This window comes from Sebastes umbrosus, chromosome 2 (genome assembly GCF_015220745.1).
Source record: "Sebastes umbrosus isolate fSebUmb1 chromosome 2, fSebUmb1.pri, whole genome shotgun sequence".
Lineage (NCBI taxonomy): Eukaryota > Metazoa > Chordata > Actinopteri > Perciformes > Sebastidae > Sebastes > Sebastes umbrosus.
The window spans coordinates 23,860,141-23,880,072 of NC_051270.1; the positions used below are offsets into that span (position 1 = coordinate 23,860,141).

At 41.7% G+C, this 19,932-nt stretch overlaps 1 protein-coding gene across 1 annotated transcript; it reads left to right on the forward strand.

Moving 5' to 3' along the window:
* Positions 1 to 620: 620 nt before the first annotated feature.
* On the forward strand, positions 621 to 19,852 carry cdh15 (cadherin 15, type 1, M-cadherin (myotubule)). Its single transcript, XM_037746680.1, has 14 exons — positions 621 to 941; positions 11,254 to 11,409; positions 12,305 to 12,460; positions 12,911 to 13,055; positions 13,315 to 13,496; positions 13,581 to 13,709; positions 13,812 to 13,994; positions 14,416 to 14,660; positions 14,757 to 14,893; positions 15,027 to 15,257; positions 15,345 to 15,584; positions 16,795 to 16,943; positions 17,061 to 17,252; positions 17,728 to 19,852. Exons 1-14 carry the CDS (start codon positions 891 to 893, stop codon positions 17,926 to 17,928), a joined length of 2,397 nt encoding a protein of 798 aa, XP_037602608.1. The 5' UTR covers positions 621 to 890; the 3' UTR covers positions 17,929 to 19,852.
* The last annotated feature ends 80 nt before the right edge of the window (positions 19,853 to 19,932 follow it).

Below are 19,932 nucleotides of genomic sequence, written 5' to 3' on the forward strand. Positions count from 1 at the left end.
ATTTAGCACCTTTAAAAGAAAAAAAAAAGAAAAAACTGAAATTGTCCATCGCAACTTATTAGCATGGGCTAATAATAAAATATTTGCTTCTAAATCTTTAAAGCAGACTATAATTTAATTGTCATAAAAACAATTTAATATCAAAGTGATAGAGGTTCTGCTTTGGATGTATTTGCAAGTTGTAGAATAACTGTGTAGGGCCGAATGATAAAAATAATCAGCAACAGTTTCGTTAGTCGATTTATTCTTGAATAAATTGAGTAATTTATGGAGAAAATGCTAAACACTCTCTGGTTCCAGCTTCTGTTTGTTTCTGTTTCTGCTTTTCTGTTTGACATCATTGTAAACTGAAAATCTTAGTTTTTTTTTGGACGTTCCTACTTTGTATGTCCGTGTTTTACATATTGTCTTCTTTCTTTTTGTGTTAAAGTTTACTTATTTGCTGATTTTTAACTGGTGAAGACAGTGTCTCTGTCTACACCACCAACAGCTGCCCTGCTTCTCTCTCCATCTCTCCCTCTCTCTCCCTCTCTCTCCCTCTGTGTCTCTCTTTCTCCCATCGGTCTGTGAGTGACAGCACATGTGCTGGGGTACATGGGAGGGCCGCTGTTGAAATTCTAACCCCTTACCCCACGACTGTGAGACATACCCCGGCTATGGACAGGGAGGAGCTGTGAGGGACAGACGCTGGGAGAGGGAAAGAGGGAGAGAAGGAGAGAGAGACTGCAAGAGCCAGAGGATAGAGAGAAGGAAAGAGAGGGGCAGGTTTCAGGGTTGGAGAGTTTGGCCTTTTTGCCCAGTAGAGCCACTCAGGAGTCCAGTTCTTAGTGGAGGAGCCTCAGATCTTTCAGTCATCAGGGGTCTGTTCGTACTGAGTGCAGGTACTGAGGATGGCGGTGCGGATGTTGATGGTGTGTGTGCTGGGCGCTGTGCTTTGTCAGGTAAGAAGTCTCTTCATTCACTAAAATGAACAAAATGTGTTGATTAATGTGAGCGTTGACGTACTTTTGTGTCTTTCCTGTGTTTTGTGGACAATATTATCTTCAGTTGATGATTTAGTGTAAATGTCGACTCTTAGAGCACAGGTGTCTGAGCAAAAGAGCTAGTGTAGTGTGTCCCTCTCCACTTTCTGATTGCTGTAAAAGTGTCCACAACAAGTAATTGAACCTATGGATTGGATAGGCTGCTGCTGTAAAGGTACTCCACTTGCACTTGAGCTGTACCGTGTGATACTGCCCCCCTCTCCTCCCTCTCCTCCCTCTGCTGTATGGATCTAGATTCAGCCTACCCCCAAAGTTTAGCCCAACAACTCCTGCCCTTTCAGAGTGTTATCCTGGTTAGTGAATAACCTTTAGCTGCCCCGCTCTTCACATATACAGTTTATGTCTTTACCTGAGTGATGTCCTCAACCAAACATCAACTGATTTCCATCAATAGAGCCACTAAACTGGCTCTGCAATCAGAGGTTGATCTAAACATTTCGTCCTGGTTGGAGAGAGGATGATGAAGTGTTTTGAGGAGGACGAGACTCCAGATGTGTACACATGGCTCAGGGCATCATTAGTAGCCCCCTGTCAGCAGACGCCATTATGAGATCTAAAATGGATGACAATGTAAACTGACTTATTACTAACAGCACTTCCAACCACCATCAGTCTTTCTCTCTGTTTGGAGAAGTAATGGAGCCCAGGTTGGGAGGGTGAGTGAGTGAGTTGGCTCCAGTGATTCATGAGGGAAGTCTTGCTACGATGTGCTTTATAATTCATTGTAAATGTTGCCGATGTAGCGATAGAAATGAATAATTCAGATCTTCTCAATCAGTGCAGTGTCTTTGACTTTGTCAATTGTCAAAAGTAACTGCACATGTTCAGCGTCTGGGAGTGTGTTGAAAGTCTTTACGGTGAATTATTCTGCCTTTGTGGTTGGTGTTGATATTCCATGGCTAATCGATTGTGGAGAAAATCACTGAACATATATGTTGTCTCTTTTGAAGATGGGAGAAACCTCGGGGAAAACCAGTTTCTCACAGTGAGGCCTAAGCTCCTAATTACATTACGCAAAAGAGATTTCGGTCAAATTCTCAGGACCTCAGTAATGATTTTATTCTTGACCTATAAATATAAATAATTAACCCTGTGGATGACATGAAAGGCCTGTAAACCCTGAAGTATGACCTTTAAGGTGCAGTCCTCAGGCTGGATGCAGATATCGGAGAACTGCTTGAGCTCTCGGCGGTGAGGCACATATGGGGTTAAATTGCACATTCAAATACCAGAAGTGTTACAAGGCGAAGATCCCCAAATTACAAAAAGTGTCTCTTTCAGTTTGTTTACATTGTCATTTTTATTAGATGAAAACAATCTGCTCCACCAAAAGTCTATCTTCTGAGTGTGAAATAGTGGAGACTTGAAAAGTGGCTCTGAAATCCTATGACTCCTTCATATAGAACAGCAGCGTTAGTGGACTCCAATGGTATCCCAACATCCAACCTGGTATCACACCAAAGTGTGTAATAGACCCACCTGTCCACCAGAGGATAGCATGTTAGTGTCACATTTTGCCTCACCAAGCATAGACTGTATATAAGAAGTGGACGTAGTCACCGTGACATCACCCATTGGTTTGTGGACTGCCGTTTTGAAGCCTTGAGTTCGGCATTTTGGCCGTCGCCATCTTGGTTTTTTGCAACCAGATGTGACATGAGAGGTGGAGCTAAGTACAACCTGAATAAGATATTTTTAGGTAACCAAAAAGGTTATAATTAACTTTCATGAACTGAAAACACACTGTGAAAGGGTTAAAGTTCTAAGATGAAAACACAAACAACTCCCAGACCAGACAACGCCGTGGTAGCGACCTGTCAATCACAAGGTAGCCACGCCCTAAAGCAAACCCTGCTTTATGGTCTATTTGACTCTAAATGGGACCATAATTTACTAAATGAACATCATGTTGTATTGAAGAAGACTTGAAACTAGTGATTGAGACCATAAACTCATGTTTACAATGTTTACTGAGATAATAAATCAAGTGAGAAGTAGGCTCATTTTCTCATAGACTTCTATACAATCAGACTTCTTTTTGCAACCAGAGGAGTCGCCCCCTGCTGGCTATTAGAAATAATGTTTAGGCACTTCCTCATTGGCTTCACTTTTCAGACCCCGGTGTTGCGCACTGTCACCGAGGCATGGATTTTACATGTGTGTATTAACACCCTCCCCTCCCGCCCGCCATAAGCTTGTCTTTTTATTTTACTTCACTTACTCTGTACAGACTACATGGTATACAAATGAAACGTCTAAAGCAAGAACAGCGTTCTTTTTGTACACTTTTGCCTTGCGCATAATCATGTCATTCACAGGCCTTTTCGTAGATCGGGCTGCAACATCACAGCTAAAAAAAAACCTCTAAAACCATTCCATGTCCATATTGAAGTAAACACATATAAATTTGTCCTGATTTTTTAGAGATTAATTTAACCATCAGCAGCTGTCAATCCAAAGACTTTGATCAGCATCACCTGATAGCCTTCAGTTGTTCTCTTTTAATTTGCAGTGAGCTGCTGGTGTTTTGAACTGGTCTGCTGGGTGTGTGTTGTGTTGAGGAGTGAGCAGCAGTCACAGCTGTTCCCAGATGCATACGTGATGCCATTTGTCCCGCTTCGTAATCCCCCTCGCGGAAAGAGGAGTGGGCCGTTTCTGAACCATGAAATCGGGTACAAATCAAGAGTCTGTAGCAGCGGCCAGCTGGCGCTGAGGTCTCACTCATCGGAAACAATCAGTCAGAGGATTTAGAGTCTGAATCACAGGTCCTGCTGGGTGGGGATACCTGCAGGCTGTTTTACACTGACTAGGGTTTCAGAGGGAGCAAAGGGTAGAGAGACAACTTCCCGATCGTTAAACCTATAGTCAATTTAACAGTTAAGTTCTTTCTTTTTTTATTTTTATGGACTGAGACATGAAAGACCAAGTGGTGACAGTTGTTTTAGAGGTCATGTACAAGGTTGGACAAGGGTTTGTCACTTGTGCCATTTTGTATCCCAAATGAATAAGTTAATTAACCCATGTACCATGAGATGTTTAAAAAAGGCAGTCTTTAGTTACCACAAAACGACCTCAATACATTACATACAGTCAAAGCATTTTTTAAACTAAATATCCATAGTCAGTGTCTTACCTACAGTAGATGGCGGTCGGCACACCCCCAGTTTGGAGAAACAGACAGGAGTACTGGCCCGGGAACAAAGTAATGTACTGCAGTGACGGTGCCGGCAGCAAAACATATTTTAGACACCTAAAAGAAAGGCTCACCTAAAAAAATCGATATCAGTGTGCGTTATATTTTCACTGCTTTCAGCCCTTTCCAACGGGGAACTGACGTTGTTGTATCTGTACCTATGCTCTCACCAAAGCCACCAGACTCCATTAAAAAAAACTGTAATTTTACAGTGCAGAACACGGGGGTTGCAGGTCTACCGCTGCTTGGATCGGTTAGTTTGTTTTTGCAAGTTTGCTTGTGTGACTTTGGTGAATCCGAACTAACTAAAGTCACACAATAACACAAACAAACTCACCGAGCATAGATTACGGCTTCAGTTCCCCATCGTAAACATAGACTGTATAGCTGTCTCACTGCAATGTTAACCAGCGAAAATACTCTAAATATAGCGTTCACTTAAACTGATAGATTTTTTTAGGGAGGCCTTTCTTTTAGGTGGCTAAAATACAACTTCAAAACACCCAAACTATCCCTTTAACAATTATATAAATTCAGTCTGATGTACTGTAGTTGGAAACTCAGAAAAGTTTGGGATCTCTACTTAAACTTAAAATTCAAACAGATTGTGTTTTTGTTCTGGCATATTCCAATTAACGATTATGTTTCTTTTGCCAAACATTTATAGTATAAATAGTATATTTTATACTGCGAAAGAAGAGGAGGGGAACCGTTTTTCACTGTATTGATAGTAAATGTGTGCCTCTTTCAAGAAGAATCTTTCCCATGCTCTGTTAAATAAATAGATTATGTTATTCTCATTCATTTAATCCACCACTTTAGTTGTCAGAAAACATTCCTTTCTATTTTTTTCAGTAACTCCATGTTTATTGAGTCCTACTTTTAGACCTAGTTTATATTATAACCTTGCTCAGCATTCCTAAAGCTCAGACATCTGCTGCGAAGGGGACTCACACGCGTAGTGGCACCATAAATAGGGTGTCCATGCCCATGCCAGGCAGTCATGACTTAGCAAATAGTCGGGGTGTGGGAGCAGCACTGTTTTGACTCACTGGTTGAATGTCCAGTAACAGAAGTGACCAGAGGGACACCTGTGCGACCTTTAGCCCTCTGGCCGAAGGGACTGTCAGGAATGCCGCAGGCACAGCTTCTCGGCTGGACAAGAGTTCTTGAGTTATTTGAACGACTGTTCCACTCACAGACGGAGACACTATGGCCAATAGAGATTTAGTACAGAGACAGCGGGTTATTTCAGGGGGGAGTTTTTACTAATAAATTCAAATGTTACAAGATGGCAGATAGCATTGTGGTAAAATATATCTCTTACTGAAAATGTCACGGCAAGCCTGACAAACTGGTATAATGTGTCCACATTAGTAGCGTGGTGTAAACCTCCCCCACAACCCATATACCATTTCTTTAAACTTGTACCAACAACCTAAATATCAATCAGTGTTAATGGCTTGCAACATGTGACAGGCATTTGCATTGCCGTATTAAAATGCACTATAACTATGGAAGTTTAAAGGCTTGCCGGGAAGGACAACTGTAATGGCTCGTGAATGCGTGTCCGAGTAGTAATGCATTTGTGCCAGTAGCAATACTTGGAAGGTGGACAGCTCTGATGGCTTTGTGAATGAATGTCACAGATTGAATGCATTTGCAGCAGTGGCAAAATTTAGAAAGGAATTTTACAGTTATCAACACATGGTGAATGTTAGTGTGTGTGTTTACTACAGTCTTAAATTATATGTTTGAGTGTAGCTGATATGTAACCCCCTACGCATCTCACTTACTTTATTTATGTTTTGAAATGCAACAAGTAAGTTGTACTCTACAAATTACATTAACATCATCTTTAATCATGGCCAGTGCTCGTATTTTTACCAAATGTAACCAACCACATGTACTTCCCACAAATGGAAGTGTGTTTCCTATTGATATTTATGCCTGTATATCTGGTATCGGTGGGGGGGGGGATCGATACAGCATAGCATTGCGATATTTTGCGTGGCAATATTGTATCAATGCACGCACACCAAGTATTGATCTTTTATTATATAAACTATTAACCTCTTAACAATCTGATGGCCCGCAAGCAGGCCCGGCCGCTATTCTGTCTTTCAGATGTTATAGCGGGCTCAGTCTTAAAGATAGAGAGAGTGAAAACGCTGATATCATATAAAACTAGAAAACCTAAGGAATCAAACGAAAAAAATCTAAATTTTGGCAAGGAAAAACTGGCATAGCCAGGGGTCCCCTGACCTCTGACCTCAAGATGTGAATGGAAATTTTGAGATGAATGGAGTGAAAACTGTATCTTATTAGATAAAACAGATGTTGACAAACTGTATAATTTGTAATTGAAAAAAGGTAATAAATTGCAATACATCTTATCGCAATACTCAGAAATACTCACAAAATGTTTAAAATCGCAATAAAAGCGTATCGTGACTTAAGTATCATGATAATATCTCTCTTTGAACAATACATTTATAATTGCATTCATATTTTATATGTTCATATTTTTATATATTATGGAATGATTTATTAAAAATAATTATTCATGTGATTGTGCCATTTTTAATATCAGGCTCATCATTACCAATCGTCTCCTATAAATATAAGTACACTGACTACGATGCAGGGGGTAATTTAGTGCGCATATCTTAAGATAAAGTATTTCAAATGAACCAGAAGACTACTTGCAATGTGACAATACACTTTTGTTCTCTAAAGCCATCAGAGAGGTAGAATTGAACTTTCTCGAGCTCCGTAAACACTCCAACAGAGAGTTTTCTTCTGTGAGGGCATATCATCCGCAAACAAGCCGTCCTTACTTCTGTGAGGGCCCGAGGTGAAAGGCCAAGTTGTAAAAGTATCTGGGAAAAGCTTCTAAAACAGTTAATCTGTGTGTGGTGTCATCGCCCAGCCTGTCAGAAAAGGCAGTCATTGATCTAATTGGTAACATGACACTTTGCTGTTACCGCAACTTGGTCTGGTAAAAACATTACAACTGTGGCAGATACTTGGTGGAGCTGTTCTCCAGAACACAGAGTCAGCTTCAGTTCAGATTGAAGGGACTGAACAAGACACTGATGTGTGGGAAAACTAAAAGAAGTGTGCAGAATAAGAAATGTTGTTTGTTATCTGGTGGCCAGCTTTTCTGACTATCCCTTAATGTTTTATAATCGGGAAAAACGGCAACACTTTGTTGTTGTTGTTGTGGTTTCATTCAGCATTACCACAAAATAGTTGATTTACAGTATAACTGCAACTGTGAAGGTGGTCACGTTAGTTCATCAAACTTAAAAACACCCAGCAGATCTTTACTCCAGTGAACTATGCTCTATTCTCTAAATGTTTTGTGTATTTCTTGCATTCATCAGGGTGGTGTTTGAGCTTGTTTCCAGTTTCCTGATACTGTTTACAGTCCATTGATCAGTTGTGTGATTTATAGGTCACCATTGATAAACATACAAGACATTAATATATTAATACTAATAGTATTTACTCCTAGTGGATGCAGAAATTCACAGCAGAAATATAAATGATCATAAATACAAAACATTCAATACTACAACTAACTTTTAAAATGGTTAAATCTCCATTTTTAGCCATGTTATAGTCCATATAGAGCGACTCTAGGGATGACAATGTAGGTCGGGCAGGTAGCTGGTCAGTCAGTCCGTCTGTCGGTCCACCACTTTGGTCTGAAATATCTATTGGATGGATTGATATGAAATGTTGTACTAACATTCATAATCCTGCTGACTTTAATGATCCCCTGACTTTCCCCTATAGTTCCACCAATAGGTTGACATTTTAGTCTTTTAGTGTCTCGACAACAGTCGGATAGATTGCCATGCAATTTGTTACAGACACTCGTGGTCCCCACATGATGTATCCAAACGACTTTTGTGATCCCTTGACTTTTCCTCTAGCGCCACCTTGAGGTTTATGTTTGTAGATTTGAGTGAAATGTCTCAAATGATTATTGGATGAATTGTCCTGAAATTTGTTACACACATTCACGAACCCCTGCGGATGAATTGTATTAACTTTGGTGATCCCTTAACCTCTAGCGCCATCATCAGGTCAAATGTTTTTTTTGTCCAGTACTTTGGTTTATGACAAAATACCTGCAAAACTAATATTCCCATCATCTGCTGCTGTAATGCATGTTTAGTGCTAATGTTAGCATGCTAACACACTGAACTAATCAGTATTTAGTACAGCCTAACAGAGCCACTAGCATGACTGGGGACTAATGTTAAAGGAGCAGTGTGTAACATTTTGGGGGATATTAGCAGAAATGGAATATAATATTCATAACTATGTTTTTATTAGTGTATAATCACCTGAAACTAAGAACCGTTGTGTTTTCGTTAGCTTAGAATGAGCCCTGTATATCTACATAGGGAGCGGGTCCTCTTCACGGAGTCCGCCATGTTGCTCCACCATGTTTCTGCAGTAGCCCAGAACGGACAAACCAAACACTGGCTCTAGAGAGAGCCTTTCACGTTTTATGTTACCTGAAGGCCACCGTAGTTCTCAGACACGCTTGTGAAACTGCAGTAGCGTGAGCCGCAGAATGCAATACCGTGGTACCGCCAGCCACCGTCTGACTTCTGTTGCTCCTAAAGTAGTGTTATTATGGTAAGGATGGCCTCTGAGCCAGGCGAGCGGCATTACCACAGTTTTTCACATGGCAGCTCTCGTTACTGCAGTCTTGGAAAGGCTGTAGTGAGCGGAGGGGTACTCGGTTGGTTGCAATCTGCAACCACACCATTAGAAAAACCACCGCCAAATCCTACACACTGTACCTTTAAATTCTTCTTCTTCTCTTTCAACATAATTTTATCAAATTAATTTTTGCACAGTATACTCAAGTCTCTTCCATCTCTTCACATTTATGGATTACCCTAATTTCAAAGTCAATCTGCAGTTAATCATAACACATTCATCCTAAATTCCCTATTGTTCGTTTGGTGGCTAAAGCATTGTGCATTACAGGAGAAGAGTTATGCGATGTGCTCAGGCGGCAACCTTTGGTTCTGAAAAGTGAAGCCAATGCTGAAGTGCCTTATACCTGCATTCTTTCTAATAGCCAGCAGGGGGCGACTCCTCTGGTTGCAAAAAGAAGTCTGATTGTATAGAAGTCACTTGATTTATTACCTCAGTAAACATTGTAAAGATGAGTTTATGGTCTCAATTGCTAGTTTCAAGTTTTCGTCAACACAGCATGATGTTCATTTAGTAAATTATGGTCCCATTTAGAGTCAAATAGACCATAAAGCAGGGTATGCTTTAGGGCGTGGCTACCTTGTGATTGACAGGTCGCTACCATGGTGTTGTCAGGTCTGGGAGTTGTCCCCTTTAACCCTTTCACAGTGTGTTTTCAGTTCATGAAAGTAAATTGCAACATTTTGTTCGACCAAAAATGTCTTATTCAGCGTTCGGTTGTACTTAGCTCCACCCCACAGTCTATGGATGTGCTATTAAGTTTGATGACCTTGCATTGAAGCTCACACTGGTCAGCACCTGGCTGAGTGTGCGTTCTCAAAAAGGTTCTCATGTGGGCTAAAGTGTCCACAAATCAGGCAAACTTAGAAAGCGCTATACTTGGAAATACAACTGTGATGCAGCTGTTATTGATGTTGAGGTTAAGTGACAGAATGTGTGCAATGCCAGTGGAGCTTTGAGAGTTCATATTATGCAGAAGTCTGTATGGATGTAGATAGCTACAAGGATGAATTTGTGTGGGTGACATGCACTGCTGGAATGTGAGTGTAAACATCACTGCGAGAGTGGAGATGACGATGGATACAAAAAGTTAAATAGGCAGGGGTCGGGAATATAGAACGGTCTAAGATTAGCCTGCCCTCTGGCTTAGCCAGCAGATGCCAGCCATGGTTGCCATTCATCCCTGCACTGTCCAGCAGCATGCCAATGAATCACTATATCAGATCACTGCACCAGAGACAAAGCAAGGATCCCAGGCCATTCACAAAATATTCACATTTACCCACTATCCATTATGATGCTTATGTATTTATGAATTACTTAAAGATCTACTGAAACAGGTCATTCATCAAGATTCAGTTGTATTTGAGTGAAAACACAAAGAACATGTTACAGACAAAGCTTTTTGGCAAGTTAAGACATCCACATGTATTCCTGCTTCTATAGATTTAGCCTTTGAGCTGTTAAACATATGGGAAGCAATGCTGAATCCGGTGAATTCCCACAGAGAAGACGGAAGCAACTTACGGATATATATATGTGTGGGTGGGGTGTTTTGTTGATGCACATGCATATACATCAGCCTGTGTGTGTGTGTGTGTGTGTGTGTGGGAAAGCGTGTATATGAGTGTGTCTGTGGAATTCCTACAGCGGAGCAGATCCGTAAGGTGATCCCAAACTCCCAGTCAGGTGCAGAGCTGAGCATAAAGGGGAATTTGTGAGTGTGAGTGGGAATGCGGGTGGGAAAGCACAGGATCTAAATCCATAGTCGACAGCTGTTGTGTGTGTGTGGTTGTGTGTGTGTTTCTCACATGTGTGTTGTGTGTGTGAACACGGTCAAGACAGCGATGTGGTGAGTGAGGGCTTGTGAAATGAGTGTGAGTGTTTGTGTTTCCTCGTCTTGAGGTGAATTTGCACACAGATCAAAGGAGGCTGACAAAGACGTGTATTAGTGAGTGAAACCTGAAGCGGTGGCCCCGCGTCCCTTCTGCCCTCCACAGTCCCATTAATTCCACATTACAGACATCCTCGGTGCTACAGCTAGCATACAGTCATTCCTTCAGACCATTGGGAATGTTATAGCACCGAGGGAGACGCTTGACGTGATTTTAAACAGCTGCAAATATCCATAATGACATAATTTGTCTTCCATGACGGAGAATTACTGGAATCAACATATATATTTACTGACATACGTTTTATATACTCCATGCCTGGATGTTCCTGTTATACTTCCTTTTGTGAGTTTCATGCTGTACTTGTTTCCTTCAGGTGTGGAGCTCTGCAGAACCGCATCAGAAAGAGGAAGAGGCCCTTTACCCATGGAGAAACCAAGGCAAGGGATTGGTCAGGGTGAAGAGGGACTGGATCATCCCTCCAATCAGAGTGGCGGAGAATAGCAAGCAGGTTCCCGAAGACCTTGTCCAGGTAAAGATGTCAAATTATAGCTTTTCAGAGACGAATTTCATCAGTGGATAACAGCTGTGTCACGCCTCCGGTATAAATGACACCAACGTATAGGTTCGTCCAATTTTCCAAGTTGGAAATCTGACTTCAGAGGGCGTTCCAGTTCAAATTCCGACTTCCCAGTTCAAATGGAACGCAGCATTATTTAAAGCTTTGAATGGGTTGATTGGGTACTGGAGGTGTGGTTACCGTAATTGGTCAGGGTTGGCGTAGCCTGTGGTGGTGGGGCCCAATGTGATATCCTTTCATGGGGCATAAAAACCCTGATGGCGCCCTTCCTGGTCAGTAAAAGATTTCCTCCAAAATTGATGATAAAATATGAAAATATGATCGGACAATCTCTATGTGGGGAAGGGGTTTAGCTAACGGTCAATTGTGACTGAAGCAAAATGGGCCCTGCCTGTGCGCACTCTGCCCGTGCACTCAACGCGCGTCACTGGAGTCTTCATAACAGCACAGACCGAGTGTTTAAAAGACATGTGAAATGTAAATGTTGTGTTAAGGCTGTCACAGGCGACCACTGAGTGTATAAATCCTATAATAAATATAAATCCTACCGTACAAGGAGAAATATAGAGCCTCTTTTACATGGTGATGAAAATGCAGCAGAGACCACGTGTGAAAGAAAGGGGAAACAAAATGCATAAAATATAGACTCCTTGCTATTATTAGTCAGAATATCATTTCCTGCCATAAGTCAAAGCCCCTCTGTGAGTTTAAACACTCTCGTCTCAAGGTCCCGATCTGTCAGCATGCTCACATCTGGTGTTACGACATATGCTTTACAATGCTCCCCCACCTTCCCACGAGGTTGTGATGATCACCAACTTTATCTTCTCTCTCTCTGTGTGTCTAGATCAAATCGGACAAAATCTTTACAGGTGAAGTGATCTACAAGTTGGAGGGGCCGGGGGTGGACCAGGAGCCCAAGAATCTGTTTGAGATCGATGATAAAACGGGAATAATCAGAAGCAAGCGACCGCTGGACAGAGAGAGATACAACAGCTTCACGGTGAGAAAGCTTTTATGGGAGTCACATTTTTAAATCACCCAGACACTTGAAATGTGTTTTAAAGCACAGTCAAAGAGAAAGCACTTAACACAATGAAATCAATAAGACCTTACACAACGCGTTTCACAGCTCAGGTCCGTGTTTTTGTCTTAAAGCATATATCAGTGTCTCAGACACTAGTATAAACAGCCAGAGGTCAGTTTCCGAGGGCCTTTATGGGCATCTTGGGAGAGACTTCAGACCAGATGACTGTGATGTAACCTGTAACCAAACATCCTGCACATTTCTTTCCACCATTTCCAGCAAATGTTGTGTACAGATTCCACACATACCCACAGTCACCATGAGCGTTGGATGTTTTCCTATGAGATTTGATTTTAGTAAGAAAAAACAATTTCATGAATGCAGTTTTTATTAATATTTCTCCGTTGTGTCTGTGTGTTTGTGTAGCTGAAAGCCTTTGCATTGTCCCCCAGTGGACAGAGACTAGAGAATCCAACCACTATAGAGATAATGGTGCTGGATCAGAACGACAACAGACCCGCCTTCACCCAGAGAGAGTTTATTGGCACCGTCTCTGAGTTCTCAGTCCCAGGTACATCCATGTATTACATACTGCATTACAAACCTTTCATTTTCTTACCTTCTTTAACCACAATGTTCCTAAAAGCCATCTTAAATTGTTTTCCTGAAGCGGTTTATAAAGTAGCTTTGACTGAACGCGTTTCCAATCCTGTCTGTTTGTTTAAGTGTCATTGAAACTACAGTATACAGTATAACAGAGGTGTTGACTCTTGATGCATTTAGACTGGACTTGATCCCAGCTGACCAAAGCTTTCGATTATTTTTGACAGGCACCTCAGTGATGTCAGTGTCGGCCACTGACGCAGATGACCCGATGACAGAAAACGCAGCTCTGAGCTTCTCTATCATTGGCCAGGAGAGCATTCCTGCCAACGCTGTTACCAAGACGATGTTTGGTATCAACAACGAGACAGGAGCCATCTACACGAGAGATGTAGGCCTGGACCGAGAGGTAACGCGCAGGTTGAGGTGCAGATTTTTGCAGATCATTACAGTATGGTTCACTTCACTAATATGTGCTGTATTCTTGTCCTAGGTGGTGCAAAGTTTCCGATTAAAACTGCAGGTTGCTGATATGGGGGGCATGGGACTAACTCGTGAAGGTGTAGCAATCATACATATATCTGATATCAACAACCACGCCCCACAGTTTAGCCCTGCCTCGGTGAGTCTCAGTTTACTATATATCAGTTGTTATTTAAAGCACTTTAGTTAAATGGTTAGATGTTGAATCTTTTGATCTGTGTTTTGTGTGTGGTACATGTAGTACAGTATGACAGCAGTGGAGAACAGGAAGGACTATGACATTGGCCGGGTGAATGTGACAGACAGAGATGATCGTGGAACGGGAAACTGGGAGGCCAAGTACTTCATTTCCAACGACCCTGAAGGCAACTTCGCCATCAGAACAGATCCTGCCACCAACGAGGGCGTTCTGACCGTGGTGAAGGTACAGTATGAAGAGTTTGTTAGATTGTTGAGGATCCATCACACATTTTGACAAGCATCCAAAGTCACACTGACAAGAGTAAGTGGATGAGGGAACAACCCGTACATTTTCTGTATTCTATCTTAAGGAAAACATGTTGACTGATTTGTTCTGGGGCGCAGGAATAATTAGAATTTTCAGAATTGTTGGTATTGCCCAAAATGTGCATTGAGTCAACAACACTCTCTAGTGGTTGAGTTTTAAACTACATGTTACTCAGACAAAAATGCCTATTTGGTGTATATTTATGCGGCTGGTTGGTAAATGACTGGAATTTGAGCATTTGTTATAGATTTATTATTCATTCTTAATTGTCCAACCACAGTGCAGTGCAACGTTTTCCTTCCACAAACAGTCTCTTCTGCTCTGTTTGGTCATGCAGCCTCTGGATTATGAAGGCCAGAATGAGTACGTCCTGATCCTGACGGTGGAAAATGTCAATCGTCTGAGCAACAAGGCTCCAAACCTCCCGGTGAGCACCGCTACGGTGGTGGTGACTGTCGCCAACGAGAACGAATCTCCACGTTTCAGGGAGGACCCCATACAGATTGTGGTTCTCGAGTCTGTGGTTCCTGGGACTTTACTGAAAAGCGATATCGCCTTTGACCCTGACCTCTCTGACCTGAGGTATGACACAAAACTAGAGGAGGATTTTTGTGTTTTTTATGAATGCGAGTGAACTAATTGGACAGTTTGTGACTGTAACTCTGCTCTCTGTGTCAGTTATGAGATCAGCAGAGATCCCGAGAGGTGGCTGGACATCAACAGAGAAACAGGAGACATTACTGCCAGGAGAACGTTTAACATGCGATCTCCAAATGTTAAAAACAATATCTACAATGCTGTTGTCAAGGTTACAGGTCAGTTTAGACCGCACATGACAAAAAGTCTTTATCAAAAAACAAAATGTACTTGTTTGCACTTTCATAAAGATAATAGACGAGTGTTTTGACTTAATGTGGCATCGCTGTGTATTTGTGTTCTCCTGTGTAGATGCTGGCGGTGTGTCGACCACCGCCACAGTGGCCATCACACTGAAGGAGACCAATGACTTCCCCCCTCAGCTCTTCCCTCTGAGCGGCACTGTCTGTAGGGACGCAGGCCGCAGGAGGTCTGGTCTGGTTGTGACCGCTGTGGATGAAGACCTCCCTCCGCACGCTGCACCCTTTGCCTTTGGGATACCCGATGATCTGTCAATCAACTGGACTTTTATTCAAGTCAACGGTAAGGCGAAAGCATCAGGGGTTAGGATGGAGTGAGGGGTGTTCCCACTAATCTCCTAATCTCACACCGTTCTCCTTCCCTCCTCAGATACTCACGCTGTGCTCCAGCCCCTCGTAGAGCTGGAGGCCGGAGAGTACGCTGTCACAGCGTTTGTGTCAGATTCCGGCAGCCCAGTTCTGAGCGCTTACGCTCAGGTCAACGTCACCGTGTGTCTCTGTGACTCCTTTGGAGATTGTAAGTCTGAGGCGGGGGCCGTCCTCGGCTCCAGCGTGGGAATCAGCTTCATCGCTCTCATCATCATCATGGTCAGCATCGCACTCCTACTCTGTAAGTCTCATTTTGAATTTGTTTTTTTTGGGTTTTTTTTGTAACAAGAATAAAAAAAACATGAGCTTAATTTCAGCTATTTTTTAGTTGTGTTAAATAACTCATGAAGATGTTCTTTTTGGTGGTTCAGTAAACAAATAATCACATCTCCAGCTTGATAAACAAAACATGGGCTTGATATAAATCTGTTACAAAAGTTGTTTTGATCAGTGGTTCCCAACCTTTTTCCTTAAGCGACCCTTTTTCTATCATTGAGTTAACTGACTAAACTAAACTAAACTAAACTAAGTGACTAAGTGACATATTTTATAGATATTTCATATTATTTTCAATGCATAACAATAACAGTACAGAAAAACTGATAAACTGTAAAATTAACCCAAATAGTTAAAGCAATAACTGCAGGAAGTTTGTGTAAAACGAGCAATTTGGATGAATTTTGAGCAGATTATATCCCGGGAATATTGCATCACTTTTCCTCTTATTTTCAGGAACTTTTAATATAATTCCCTGTCTTTTTTTTAATTTAACAATCATTCATATTTAATAGGCTTCTTTTTTGACAAAATCTGTGTTTTATTCTTCCTGACGCTTGGCCATTGTTCGATCAGCTCTTTGGTTGTTTTAACTGCGTACTTTTCTAATGCAGGACGACGTTGTTTAGCAGAGAGGGGAGGCTCTGTGAATATAGCGATATAGGCCAACTGTATATTTTTTTTAAAAGTTGTCTTACACCCTTTAAAATCAAGAAGGCCTTGCGAACCCACGTGAAGCTTTTGCGACCCCTAGTGGGGGTCGGGATCCCCAGGTTGGGAACCGGTGGTCTAGATCATATCATGCACTAACAAGATAGAGAGATGTAACGATTAGTCAATTGACAGAAAAATAATTGGTAGTGATTGGTAACTATTTTGATTGATTAATCGTTTGTCATTTTTAAAACAAAGATGCCATCAAAGTTTTGTTTTCAACCTGTTAAATATGATGATAATTTGCTTTTTTCAGTTTTATATTATTTTTAAATTGAATATTTTGGGGTTATTGACTGTTGGTCAGACAAAACATGACAGACTGGGATGGACATGTTTCACTATTTTCCGAGATTTTATAGATTAAATGATAAATCGGCAGATTTATCAATACTAACTGTATATGACTGGATAAACACTGATGAATTAACACTTGATGGGTTCCCTCTGTTTGATTGCAGTGCTGCTCCTCTTGGCTGTGGCGGTGACCACCTGCACGAGACGCCACCATATCAAGAAAGGAACAGGTCTGCTTGTCGGGGAATCGGAAGACGATATCCGCGACAATGTCTTCAACTATGATGAGCAAGGCGGCGGTGAGGAGGACGAGGTAAGGCCGCACAGGTCACGAGTCAGGAGGAGAGGTCTGAACCATCCTGTGGTCCATCCAGTTTGTGCATATTATCACTGCAGAGTAAATCTGTAGCCTTTTCCTATCACCTCGCAGAATGCCTTTAACATCGACCTGCTGTGGAACCCCCTTGATGCACCTTCAACCCCGGGGTCCTACTACCCCGGGTCTGCTGTTCCTCGAGGCAAGCAGCCCCTCAGGAAGGACACCCCTCATAGCCTGCCCTCACCTATCTACCCACGCAGGCCTCCAGCGGATCCCACTGACATCGAAGACTACATCAATGATGTGAGAAGCTTTACCATCACCCTATTTCACCTCAAATTCATAACAAAAATGTATTTTAAATGCCAAAACCAGAATCTAAACTTACATTAAAGGACATATCCACCACCAACTACCACCACGACTAACACCAGACAACTAAATCAAGGTTTTGCATGTTTTCTGATGCTGTTAAAGCTTTGTTTAGAGCTGTAATGATAAAAAAAACATGCCTATATTTTCAATGGTGATCAGTAGGGCTGCAACTTACAAATATTTTCATTGTTTATTAATCTGTTACTTTCTTGATTAATCGATTAGTTGTTTGGTCTATAACATTTCAGAAAATTGTGAAATGACTCTGTTTTCAGGCTTTAAAAAATGGGCCTTTTTGACTCCAGAGCTGTGTGATTATGTCCATCTACAATTAAAACAGCATTCCCAGGGCATTTGTTTTGCCCTTATCAACTAAACAACCTTGTAATTGTTCTTCCCTCAGGGCCTGGAGGCTGCAGACAACGATCCCAACGTGCCTCCATACGACACGGCCCTGATCTATGACTACGAGGGAGAGGGCTCACTGGCAGGCAGCCTCAGCTCCATCGCTTCAGGCAGCTCTGACGGAGACCAGGACTATGACTACCTCAACGACTGGGGACCACGCTTTCAGAAACTGGCCAACATGTACGACCCACGTTAAGGTGGACAGGACCCATGTGCTTCACCACCGGTTAGGGACACAGATCATGCCTCAGGTGATTTTTTTCTGGACACATTTGAAAAGATTTTAGTCCAGTGTGCCAAGGGAAAATAAATGCAAAACCACGAGCCTTTAATCTAATGTGCATTAGGTTTTATTGAGGATCATTTGGACACAACTGACAAAATGGGCTCGTTGCAAAGTGTTGTGGTTAGCTCGGGAAAAGTAAATGAGACAGTTAAAGGGTGATCGGCCCCGAGGAAAGGAGCTGTGCATGCTACAAGGCAAACAGAACGTGTGTTGAAATGATTGTTCATGTCTGGTGTTGTTTATCCTCAGACTTGGATTGCTCAGTAATGATGCGCACAACAACAACAAAAAAATCTTTATGTATTTCTTTTTTTATATAAGTGATTATTTTATAAGATGAATTTGCTTTGATATTGATTTTGTTTGTTTTTTCTTTTTGATCACAAATCCTCCATTCCAGCATCTGTTGATCTTTTTGGGGAAAAAAAAAAAAAACTCATCAAAACAAACTGTACACTATATTCTGTTATCAAATTGTTTGGAGGTGAAGACTTTGAATTATGTCTTTTTTTTTTTTTTTTAATATGATCATTGAATTTAGAGTTTACCGGTGTCTACAGAATAAATGTAAATCTTTTATTTAGTGTGTGTTTTGTGACCCTCTTCACAGGCTGCACTAGGTTTACTCACAATTCATACACATATAAACAATGCATTCAGAAAGCATTCGGACCCCTTCACTCACTTTTTTTCCACATTTTGTTACGTTCAATAGTTTTAACACATTTCCTTCATCAATCTGACAAAGCAAAAAAAAGGGATTTTAGACATTTTCGCAAATGTTTCAAACAAGAAAAAACTGAAATATCACACAGACAGAAGTATTCAGACCCTTGCTAATGCACTTGACATGTATCTCAGGTGCCTCCCGTTGCTTTTGATCTTGTTTGAGATGTTCCTACAGCTTGATTGGAGTCCACCTGTGGTGAATTCAACTGATTGGACGTGATTCGGGAAGACACACACCTGTCTATATAAGGTCTCACAACACAGTGAACTGCTTGCAGCTCAGAGACAGGATTGTGTCGAGGCACAGATCTGGAGAAGGATTCAAAATATTATGTTGAATTGAAGGTCTTTAAGAACACAGTGGCCTCCATATTCCTTAAACGGAAGAAGTTTGTAACAACCAGGACTCTTCCCAGAATCTGAGCAATTGGGGAAGAAAGGCTTTCATGGTAAAGAGAGGTGAACAGGAACGTGATGTTCACTCTGGCCAGAAAGAAGACTCTCCTCAGTGAAAGACGCATGAAAGCCTGCAAAGAAATCACCTGAAGGACTCTCAGACTGTGAGAAACAAGATTCTCTGATCTGATGAAACCAAGATTAAAGTTTGGCCTCAATTCTAAGCGTCATCTCTGGAGGAAACACCGCTCATCACCTTCACAATACCTTCCCAGCGGTGAAGCGTGGTGGTGGCAGCATCATGCTGTGGGGGTGTTTTTCAGTGGTGGGGACTCAAAGCTGATGGGAAGCTGAACAGAGCAAAATACAAAAATCTCCTTAATGAAAACCTGGTCTGGAGTGTTCATGAACTGAGACTCGACGACAGTGACACTAAGCACACAGCCACGACAACGCAGGACTGGCTTACAGACAGAGGAGACTGAAAAATGGCTGTCCACCAACACCCACCATCTGATCTGCAGAGAAGAATAGCAGAAAATCCCCACATCCAGGAGTGCAAAGCTGGTTGTGTCATATCCAAGAAGACTCGAGGCTGTCATCGCTGCCAAATGTGCTTCAATTAAGTACTGAGTAAAGGCTCCGAATACCTGTGTCAATGTGACATTTCATCTTTTTTTTTCCTTTTAATAAATTTGCAATTCTAAAATCCTGTTTTTGCTTTGTCATTATGGGGTATTGAGGGTAGATTGGTGTGGCAAATTTAGCATAAGACTGCAACATAACAAA